This window comes from Rhododendron vialii, chromosome 5a, assembly GCF_030253575.1.
Source record: "Rhododendron vialii isolate Sample 1 chromosome 5a, ASM3025357v1".
Lineage (NCBI taxonomy): Eukaryota > Viridiplantae > Streptophyta > Magnoliopsida > Ericales > Ericaceae > Rhododendron > Rhododendron vialii.
The window spans coordinates 35,451,186-35,462,881 of record NC_080561.1 but is presented as its reverse complement, the minus strand read 5'-3'; the positions used below and the strand labels follow the sequence as shown (position 1 = coordinate 35,462,881).

Here is an 11,696-nt window from a genome sequence, read left to right as displayed (position 1 = left end):
TACCAAAAATAATTCAATTAAGGCACAATCTAAACCACTAGAGCCGAAGCATTTTAGTATAATTTTACTAAGTTCAATGTGGACTACTAAAACAATTACATAAATAGACTTTTCATAATTGTTTTTAATTTCAAAAATAAGTAAGGCCCCATCCCCACAACTTTGCCTAGGGACCCCAAATGCATTGGGCCGGCCCTGGTCTCAGTGGTGAAAAGCTTGAACTAAAGAAAAACGAAAGCAGCAGTTTTTGGTTGCATCCCCATGTAGTTGCACGGCGAAAAAATGATTTTATTAACTTTTGAAAGAGATACAAAGATTTTATGCACCATCTCTCTTTGACTGCCAACAGGCCCTACACCACTCTGGCTTCTCTCTACACCTACAAAACCCGGTCGTCTTGTCCTAGTTATTAGTATAAATAATAATGCTGTAATTGTACGCACTTGGACGATTACATGCAGATTGCAGAACCTTTTATATGGTTAGAACAACATGATTTGTCAATTTTGGTTTTGGCTATCCATAAGTTGAAACACACAAGTCACCTCCGCTATCTTTTCTATAGTCTATTTCACCATTCGCCTTTACGAGAAGATTTATAAAAATGTAAAAAGACAAAGTTGAAAAAAGTTTAGATAAGATGAAAAAAATAGTGCAACTGCCTTTTTCCAACTTTTTTCATCTTTAGCAAATGTTGTTTTCTTTTTGGTAATAAATATAAATTTGCAGATTTTACTTGTCGAAATGAATAATTTGTCTATCAAACTTGACGCGAATATAACAAAAATTCAAAAAAGTTCGACCAAGACAACTGTAGACCGAATCTTATCCCTCAATCAGGATATCTTCTATACAATTGTACATGTAGAAAATCTAAAGCAAAGCAAAGGAGGATTAAAAACATCACGAATCATCAATGTCTCCCTCGTCTTCTTCATGTATGGTTTCCAGTTGAGGGGAATTGGAAGGCTTATGTGGGTAGGCAACGAGCGTCGGAGCAACCTCCATCCAAGAATTCAAGATCTGCATATTCTTAGCCATTTTGGATCTACCGTTGCGATGAGAAGAACGAATTATGCAATAAATCTACAGAATCAAATCCTAATGGCCCGCTTGACTGTCTCTCTTCCTCCTGCTGAAACAGAAGCAAGAGAGAGAAAAAGTTGGTTTAGTTTGTGTATTTTCAAAGGGTTATGGTTTGTTCAAGAAAGAGAATGGGTGATGAATTGAGAGGAATGTGAATGTAGAAGGCCCTTTATATAGTTGGGAGTAAAGGCATGAAAGGGGACAATGAGGGGTGGCTGATACTTTGTGTGGCTATATGAGTTTCCTACTTTTGGGGAAAAGAATTAGCGGACCCAAAACAAGAGGCAAATTCAAGGGTTGTGAGATTAGTACGGTAGTGAAGCTAGTTTACGAAGGTAAGCTAACGTCATTTCATCGATTTGGACTTGAAACCTCACACATAGGGTTGCAAAAGAATCGAGTTGCTTGCGAGCAGCTCAAAGCTCGGCTTGTTACGGCTCAGCTTGGCTCGACTGGCTCAACTCATTTAGAAATCGAGCCAAGCTCGAGCCCATGTAGCAAACGAGCCGATCTCAATACTCTAAAGCTCGTCTTGGCTTGGCTAGTGTGTAGAGGCTCATTTAGTAAATGAACCGAGCTCGGCTCGTTTGTGAACGAGCCTAGCCCAAACACTACAAAATTCAGCTCGGCTCCTTTGCACCCCCTTCGTACATTGCACTAAGTGCCCACCCACAACTGTTTGAGCTACAACTCAGGCTCTGTAAAGAGCTAAAAAGGCCTCACACATGTGAAGTCAGGTGCAAATGCTAAATTGAAGCCAAGCAAATGCTAGATAACAGAAGTTCGGTTGATCAAATTGAAGCCAACGTATGAGTCTGAGATTGTATGAAAGGCCAACAATTAAACTCTTTATACCTTGAGCAGGAAAGAAATCAAGGTATAAACTTGTTGGCATACGAAGATAAAAAAAAAAACTTGTTGGCATACGCAATTCAGAGGTTGAACCTGGAGAAGACTCTGAAATCGTGTTCCCCAGAAGTTTTAGGGTTTTGGGCTGCAGCAGATTTCGGCTGGATGAAAATAGGTTTTTGGCCGCCGTGGTCCGGTGGTTTTCATTTCTCTTCCTCGTCAGGCCAATGATTTGTCCAGGAGACCTATTTCATTTTAGTTGATTTGTTGTTTTGCCTTCAGATTTTAGCGATGCTTATTTGTTTACGGGTTTGAGCTGTGGATCCCTTTAGATCCTCTGTTATCTGGACCGAGATTGGTTCTTATGTACCCGCATTATCGCGGAGCCTGCTTCAGCAGTAGGTACCTGAGATCCACGTTTAGGTTGCTTTGGTTCTTTCCTGTATCTATTCTGAAATCTATTTGCCCGATGGGCTTGTGATATATGAATGACTTTTCAAAAAAAAAAGAAGTTTTAGAATCAATTTCCAAAACTAGTTTTGAAATACGACTCGTTAATGGATTCCAATGTTTATTTTTAGAGAACAGAATCGAAGCGATTTTTCCAAATCACCAATTAAACAATTTCGATGAAAGATTGATACACACAAAAATGACAAGGACGTGTGTTTTTCGAAAATTACTTTGAATAACAGATTTTGGAACATAAGGTAACATAGTAGTAATTCTAGATCTTCAAAGTTAGTAGCCACTTCCTGAAATGTGGTCACCTGAAACCCAAAATCAAAAACCCCATGTGTCAACAATCATATTGGATCAAAGCAAAAAGCACAAACTTGCGGATACCACAAGAAACATCAGAATCCAACAACTGAAACTTTGAAGGGCACAGTATTGTACAATTGAAGGCCATATGGGATTTATTTGTGTCATACAATACCCATATCTGTCTCAGCTGTGTGATTGCAACGACAGAAAACAGCATAGAAAAAACAGAGTTTCATGAGTACTCGACACAAAATTTCAACAATTAAACCATGAAAAAGTCGAAATCAACCATGTTGTTCCACAGGAAGTATCTCCAAAATCTTGAAGTCCATCAATAACAAACAAGCTCCACACGCATTTACTAATTGGGAAATTTAGGTTGATGCATCCCAAAACAGTGCCACATTAACCTTAAGCAAAGTAGTGTAGTGGCCCAGAAATTATGGGCTCCATTTAGAACATGAACCGTCACCATTATGCAACTAGTAAGAAGTCGATGGGTGCTTTCATGCCATTAAGGAAACACTGAATGTTCAGAAATTATAAAGAGCCATATGCAGCAACTCAAATTAGGCAAATGCTGAACTTGCACAAATAAAGCTAAAAAAGTAGGGCGAACAAGAAAATGGCCACCAGAGGCTAATGCAAGCATGCTGAAGAAAAGGGATTGAAGAAAGCCTTTAAGGCAATATGAATTCCTTCATAGTTGGCAGACATTGTTTGAAATTAAGGACAGATCACGAGGTCATATAGACAGAAAAGGGTGAGGCCAATTCTCTTCTCAACAAACCGCATTTGTTAATCATTAAACCAAACACTATAACACCCTCCAGGCACTACTCATTTATCAGTAACTTCAGCATTCCTACCCCTGGACATCGAAGAGTTAGAAGGTAGAACTACAGCAGTAAGTGACGCTGTTTTGAAAAGATTCATAGCACTTCACAAATATTCTATGGCAATACTCAAATTTCCTAGGGCTCACCATCAGACAACTACCCATACCATTGCATTTCATTTGACAAAATAGAATGAAAAAATTTAGCCTTCAATTGCAACTGATGAGGTGAGACGTATAATCAAGTTTGCTCGTCACATTTCACCAAATTCAATATTCGAATATCATCATGTCCAAAACCCTAAACAGAAAAATTACATCTCCGAACAAAATCTAACGAGTAATCATTAATGCTCAAACACTAAAAACTCGGAGACATAAACCCAAAATCGATAACTTCAAATTCCGGGGGAAAAAAAGCATAACAACACAAACCTAGAAAGCCTCCCCCAATCAGTCCTGAGGGACCTCCACATCACCATCAGCAATCTCCTGCTGCAGATCCTTAGGGTTCTTCCCATCAACAGTACACCCAACAGAAACGCAAGTGCCAAGTATCTCCTTCACGGTCCCGGTGAGCTCCTTGGCCATTGATCTCGGCCGCATGACCTTAGCAATCTCGATGACATCATCAAGCGAGATGTTGCCAGTATGCTTGATGTTCTTGGTCTTCTTCCTATCACGCTCAGGCTCCTTCAGGGCCTTGATGACCAGTGCGGCAGCGGAGGGTACAACAGCAACCTATGTTGTTTATTGCCAAAAAACCGTCAATTTGATTCATCAATTATTTCTAACATCCTTTGAACAAGATCACTCTTTCATCCTCCGTTCGGATGGTTTTCAATGAATATATCTTAAATTTTCATAGCTTACACATGGATTCAAACACCCACTTTGTGGTTTATCATGACAATACTCAACACACCAATTTGATAGTGACTTGAAATACCCACATCAAGAAGAGTTATTAACCAAGTACCCCAAAAATAGTAATTAAACAAGGGTCGGGTCCAATACAATAATTGTGACTTGAAATATCCACGTTAAGAATAGTAATTAAACAAGGGTCCAACAAAATGCATCTCCTTCACCACTACCTCCATCTTTCACATTCGTTTAACAAACCACCTACGCCTAAACCTCTTATACTTCCATTGAATTTGAACGTAAAATCCATCCATTACATATGTAGTTAAAAATTCACTTAGTAACTTTACCTCGGTACGAATCAAAATAACAATTCAACAGCAGTGATTCGAAACAACGCACGTTAAGAATAGTAATTAAACAAGCATCCCAACAAAATGCATTTCCTTTACCACACTAATCCCATCTTTCCCTTGCGCTTAACAAACCACCTACGCCTAACCCGTCATAGTTCAAATAATTTGAATGCAAAACCCCTCCATTAAAAATCCACATCGATCAAAAGATATGTATATACCTTGGCCTGACGGTTCTGGACGGTGAGCTTAACGGTGACACGGAGGCCCTTCCAGTCCTTGGCCGTCTCCTTGGCGATGTCCTCTCCGATCTTCTTGGGGGAGAGACCGAGCGGGCCGATCTTGGGGGCGAGCGAACTCGCGGCGCCGACCTCGCCGCCGGTGACGCGGACGTAGACGTCCACGACCTGCGATGGGTCGAACTTCGGCGGCATGTTTCTTCTCGGGCGGCGCGGCGAGGGTTCTAGTGAGAGAGAGGTGGAGAGAGAGAGAGAGAGAGAGAGAGAGCGGCGACAGAGAAGAAAGGAGGTGAGTGATTTTTGGGCTGATATATATGAGCTAGGGTTTTTGAGATATGGAGAGTGATTGACTGGTTTGTCCTTGGGCTAAGGAATGGTGTCTAATGGGCTATTTGGCCCGTTTTCCATTAAAGTTTTTTGCTTCGGTATATTTTTTTTGGGTATATATTTATTTTACGTAAAATGAATGCATGAGAGCACTTGGATTTTGAGGGGTTTTTTTCCATTATATATTGTATGCATCAGGAGGGGTTGACGGGATGTTAGTAGGTTAACACACAAGGTTTTAGTATGTACTCTCTTCGTCCCAATTTATTTGTTCAATTGTCGAAATTCGTGTCTTTTAAAAATATACTTATATCTTATATTTTATAATATTTTTTATGGTTTTAAAGATTTTGTATAGTAAAACTAATTGAGATCTACCAAACAAGATCCATATTCTATATTAAAAACATTATGAATTGAAAATTATAGACAATTTTTTTAGATGTCAAACGCTTTTAAAAAGTTAAAAAATGGACAAATAAATTAAGTCGGAGGGAGTATTTTTTCCCTTGCATCTGTTTGATTAGAATACAAATTCTACAAGAAAGTAGTAGAGAAAATATGAGGCTGGCACAGTATAAAAGAATCGGAGGGAATAAAGTTATCCAAGTTAGAAGAGAAAAAGTGGAGAGAAGAAGGTAAATAAGAAAATCAAAAGTAATTGTTGTTGGTTATCACAAGAAAATAAAATTTCTCCGCACATTTTGGGAACAAAAAGTAAGGCAAGTTCTCAGCTTTTGTTTTGACTTGTTCGCTGGAGTTTTGCATTAATTGATTCTGGACATATTTCTCTAATTACTTGTTCACCATGGATGATTATTCACCATCCTGTGCCAAATTATGGTTCTTTTGGTTGTAGGTGGATACTAAGCGAGGGTGATCTCAAGCGTGAATTGGATTTTGGGGAAATGGAGAAGTTTGTGCCTTTAAAGGTATGACCTTGAAGTTTTGATGTTACTATCTGCTATGACTGTCGCCTTGCTTTAAAAATTGTTTCCCTTTGCATTCAACACACTATATGCATGTGTGCGGCGTCACAACATTTTGATGTATATTCCTTTAAGGAAGTCCACTTTGTGCATATTGCCAAAAGTTAGGTCTATCTCTAATCCTCCCCGCATATACCCCCAATGATTAGGAACTACATGGGTTCTTTTGTTGTTGTTGTTATATTCCTTCAAGGAAGTGAATCATTATCTTTGATTTTGCTTGTGCAAAACCAGGAAGAGCATAAAGTGCAGTTAACTTTCGAGTTCATGCATAACGAAGTTATCATGTTCTTGACGCTTTGCTTGTAGGGGCTTTGATGGGTGTCGGGTTCCAGAAAATTGGTTTATCCTTTGGCCCCATCAGATAAAGAGATGTACTTAGTCTTGCACTGGATGGCTACCTGGTTGGTCCGAAAGGCCGGGTTGATTTTGTTGGTGCGCACGGTACTCCCTTTTCTAGTTTTCTTTCTTACTTGTGTTGCGTCGGTCTGTGACTTGTCCTGCACCTGTTGTATTTTTTTTCCCAATTTAAATTGAGTTTCCTAGATGGAGTGATTGAATAATCTTCCGGCATATAGTTGCCTGAATTTAGCACCTTCCATCTAAATTCAGCACATTGTAGCTTTAGCTTTCCATAATCTGTGGTTAAATGTTGTTCGCACTGACCCTTGTCTCTTCTGGCCGGTAACTTTCTAAAGTTGTTCAATGCCTTTGAGAGTGCTTTTATTTTTTTGGAAAATGGTTTTTGGTTGGTTTAACACTTGGCCAAATATAGAAGGTTTGCACAAGTTAGTAAGATATTGTATGCTGCGTTACTTTCGAGCTGGTAGCATCTGCTGCGTAAGTTCGGTTGGCAACTCTAAACCGCATTTTGTCTCGTCTTGCTTTCTTTCCTATAATAGTAGTATTCCGTCTTATTAGATCCATGGGGGAGGGGTGATGATTTTGTCCCAATTTGTCGTTGCACAAATTTTATTCTTTTGTCTGTTTCTATTCTCATTCGCAATCACCATGTTTTCTGCAAGTAGCTAGAGATAACGTTCATCCTAGTGCTACCTGTTGGTTGATGAACAATTTCCTTGCATTGCTTCTTTCTCCCTGTCTCCCTGACACGTTCAAGCACGCATCTGCACACATGCACACAACAGTTACGTTTGTTCGTTTTCAGAAAGCAGTTACCTTTTCTTTATCTTGTGGTGGCTTCAGAAAACTTGCGGGGAGGAGGTTACCAAAGTGGTTCTGATTGCTGCTCATGAAAGAAGAATCAAAGGTTGTCGATTCGCCAGTTTAAAACATATTTATGTTTGGCCTCTCACTGTCTCAAGTTGGTGAGGCTGTCCGGAAGATCGGATCCTCAATGACAGGGAGCTTAACCATAATGCTGAAAAGCCCTCCGAAAATGCCTAGTTGCCTGCAGAATTCAAATGCCTCCGGTTACGATGTTTCCTTGTTTTATACCGAGCAAATGTTCGGCACAGGGGGACCTGCGGTTTCGGGTTCCAGAATTGTTTAGAATTAACTTGAACAAGTTATATATAAGCCAATACTGTTGCAGGACTCTAATAACAATGATGGAGCCAGGCGGTCATGACCGATCTGATTTAAAGTAACTCCTTTGTGATGTCAGTATCTTCTAATTCTGCCGTGAAATTATATGGGTCGGTCACGTCTATGATGAAATTCATGTCTCTCTCGCTACTCATCGGGCAGTTGAAAGTTGAGAACCGATCATTCTTGCCTCAATCCCGACCCATTGTCTGTACAAGTTGTAAGAAATGACATGATATTTACTTATTCGAAACTTTAGAATGGAAAACTTACCAATTTATCGAATTTCATTTACGGGCACCCAAACGCCCATAATTTTTTTCGCAATTGCATCCCATTCACGAATGCCTTGTAGATTTCTAAATCCATTCTGTTACTACGTATATATTATGCTTTACTTCTTTTAGTTCTTCATTTTTTTCAAGAATTAAAGAGTAAGATTCATTGCTACTTAGTATTTGTTTAATCATCAACAAGGCAGAAATGCTACCCACATAGATAAAATGTGCATAGATTGTGCACATACGGATCCGTGGAACCCACTATGGGTTTCCACAAACGATCCAAGCCGGTCCATTAGTTTTAAAATCATTTTTTTAGTCATTTTAAAAAATTGGCTCAATCCAATACCTCTAAGTGTTTGATTTAGAGGTATCGGATTGAGCTGATTTTTTAAGACGACTTAGAAAATCATTTTAAAGCTAATGGATAGCTTGGATCGTTTGTGGGAACACTAAAGTGGGTCCCTCAAAGCCGCATGTGCACGATCTGTGCACATATTGTCTGTGTGGGTAGCATTTTTGTTGACATGGTGGACTTGCATATAGTGATCCATGTAATTACTATTTTCTTACAAGTATATGGTTATATCATTCTTGCATAGTTGTGAGATTTTCAGGCAACAAAAAGGGTGTCTATGTGATGGTGTTTTGAGCTCAACCACTCGTGCAATAATATGGGTCCAAGCCACACGATCGATAATGTGTAATGAGAAGTTTTACTGCGCTCGAGTTCTTGGATATTACCAAGCCAGAGAGAGCTTGACTCCTCCAAAGCAAGCGAGATAACCGCGTCTTAGTTTGCTTTACCGATATACACATTGGCGGAGATATTGTTGTATTGTAGTATTAAAAAATATGGTATAGTATTATTTTTAAGTGATCATAGTGGACAATTTGTAAACTATCACTATTCAGAATAAAAATAAATGGAACCACGTAATGACGTAATGTGTCTCTTTGATTAAAGATCAATCACTATCATAGTTGAACAGTCGTACAGGCAAGGGTGGACATAGCCCACATCGGGTAAATGTCTTGAATCGTGAGTTCTTGTGTACTTGGAGATTTTCACTCGTAAAAGGTAGGTCGTCGACATAGCCCACATCGGGTGAATCTCCTGAATCTTGGAGATTTCTTTGCCGGAGTCACATCCCTACCAGCTGGTCCGTGTTATATAATTAGCTGAGATGTTCATTTTGAAAGACTCAACGAGTAATTAATCGTGCAAAAAATCCAAAGCAAACATTGATAATCATCTCAACGAATCATATTTATCTTGGGACAAATATTATAGTGGTTCCATTACGCTCAGGGTAAATACCACTTGACCAAACCCTTAGCGACAACTAATAAATGTTTGATTGTTTGGATGGATGATTTACACATTGACATAGACTGACTAGTATGCATGTATATATACATATATATAGATATGCACGAGTGAGTTGAGGGTTGTAAATGAACCGAGCAGCTTGAGAGCTTGTCTCGTTTAGTAAATGAGCCGAGCTCGAGCTCTAGTTTTCGGCTCGTTTAGTAAACTCGGATTGTTTAACAAAAGCTCGGCTCGATTAAAGAGACTCGTTTAGTAAATGACTAGAGGAAGAGCTCAATTTTTTTGTTCATTTAGTAAACGAGCCGAGCTCTAACTCGTGCTCAACAAATCTCGGCTCGTTTACAGCTAGCCCTAGTTTGCACGACCACGACCTCCTTTTTGTCCTAGAATATATTCATATACTATACTATAGTATAGATATCCATAGCCCTCACTCAATGACAATTTTTAAATTTTCTACAGTAACAACTAACATGTAGTAGATAAAAAAAACACACACACAAAATTATACTCCATCTGTCCCTTTATAAGTATCCATCTTTGAAAATCAAAATTTTAAAGCGGACACATTAATTGCAGTTAAAAATTGTTAATTTTTCAGAAGTACCCTTTAATTGATGCATTTAGTTTGATTCTCTGAATTGGGAAGGATGAATATAAAAGAAATTAAATGGCTAAACAGGAAATTTACCAAGTTTAATCATTGACTTTTCAAAATCTACATTTTTTTCTTAGAAACCAACCAAAATAGAATAGTAGACCTTATAAAGGCACGGACACAATATTTTACCGTTTTTACATTATAAAGTGACCTACTTTTTTTTGTTTACGAGTAAATGCAAGTAACCTAATCTACTCTAACTTCGAATATAGGGAATGAGACTCCACAATAAAAATCGAATGCAAGACCTGATCGTGGCAAAGGGGGAAGCCATATACTACTTCACTGTCTCTTTGCTCACATAAGTGAGCTTAGTAGTTATAATTGTATAATTGACTGAAATTTCTTTTCATCAACGCAAGTTTCTTTAAAATCCTCTCTCTTTCCATAAAGTTTTTGATAATGGCTGAAATTTGTTTTTGTTGAATATATTTAATCCTCTCTCTTTCCATGAAGTTTATGTTGGATACAATGTTTTTATAGCGTGTAGATTTAATTTCTTCTAGCTTGCCCCGACGTAATATATGGATTCCGCCCCGCACATTATAAACCTAGTTATCACATGAAGAGTTGGAACAGGGCCGGCTCATGAGTTTTGGAGGCCGGAAGCGAACCTCTTGAATAAGGCCACCCTATATTTTTCATATAAAAGTGGTCTACAAAAAGTCATAAAAAAAAAAAACCAATACAAAAGATTTACCATACCTCAAAATCCATCATTTGAAAATTATTTTTCTCGCACTTTTTCTTGCAAACGCACTGATTAAGTCTCCATAGTCAAGCTTCTTCTCCAATTCCTTCTCGATAGACAACATAGCCAATCCATTTAATCTTTTTTGAGACATGATTGACCGAAGATAATTTTTGATCAATTTCAATTTTGAAAAGCTTCTTTCTCCCGATGCAACTATAACTGGATTAAATTTCAATTGGACTTATTTTGTGTAAAGGAGGCTAGTGTAATTTTTTTTTGGACCACACACACACACACACACATATATATAGGAATCATAAAAATTTGGGGGCCCTCGTTTTTAATTTTTTTCGGAGGCCAGAAGCGCCCGCTTCCCTTGCCTTGGCTATAAGCCGGCTCTGAGTTGGAACATAAAAAGAGACTTATGATTCAGATAAACTGACATTCAATCTATGAACAGTTAACTAGCAATGTGACAATAAGTGTTATCCAACTATAAATCTTATGAAACAAGGGATATTAAAGTTTTGCTATCTTAAATTCGAAGCCGTTCATTTTAAGGTCCATCAGTTCGATTTTGATTAACTAGGCCGTTCATTTTTAAGCTCTCAATCTTTGAATTACCATACAGGAAATCAAAACAAATTCTTGAAGCTCTCAATCTTTAAATTACCGTGCAGGAAATTTAAAAGAAGAAGAAGATTTATAATCATATTGAGATAAGTCCATTATTTTCGAGATAAATAACCTTCGGCCTGGTATTAATTGGTATTTGATTAACCTGAATTTTTGCACGAATGATTTCTACATTGACACTTATAAAATGAACGGCTAAATCATTGAAATAGAATTGTGAAGAG

At 38.3% G+C, this 11,696-nt stretch overlaps 1 protein-coding gene across 2 annotated transcripts; it reads right to left on the bottom strand.

The window, feature by feature from the left end:
* Window positions 1–2,534: 2,534 nt before the first annotated feature.
* On the bottom strand, window positions 2,535–5,305 carry LOC131327285 (large ribosomal subunit protein uL11). Of its 2 annotated transcripts, XM_058360371.1 has the most exons (3): window positions 4,986–5,303; window positions 3,977–4,282; window positions 2,535–2,705 (listed from the first exon to the last, which is right to left on the bottom strand). In XM_058360371.1, the coding sequence occupies exons 1-2, from the start codon at window positions 5,196–5,198 to the stop codon at window positions 3,995–3,997; spliced, it is 501 nt and encodes a 166-aa protein (XP_058216354.1). In that variant the 5' UTR covers window positions 5,199–5,303; the 3' UTR covers window positions 2,535–2,705; window positions 3,977–3,994. The 2 variants fall into 2 exon arrangements, with proteins under 2 accessions (XP_058216354.1, XP_058216353.1); XM_058360370.1 differs by lacking the exon at window positions 2,535–2,705 and having other exon boundaries at window positions 3,778–4,282; window positions 4,986–5,305.
* Between the last annotated feature and the right edge of the window lie 6,391 nt (window positions 5,306–11,696).

Excerpts from the sequence above, each read along its gene's own strand:
- LOC131327285 (XM_058360370.1), bottom strand. The coding sequence starts at position 5,198 with ATGCCGCCGAAGTTCGACCCATCGCAGGTCGTGGACGTCTACGTCCGC. Across the intron at positions 4,283-4,985 it reads TCCAGAACCGTCAGGCCAAG|GTTGCTGTTGTACCCTCCGC; the intron begins GTATATACATAT and ends TAAACAACATAG.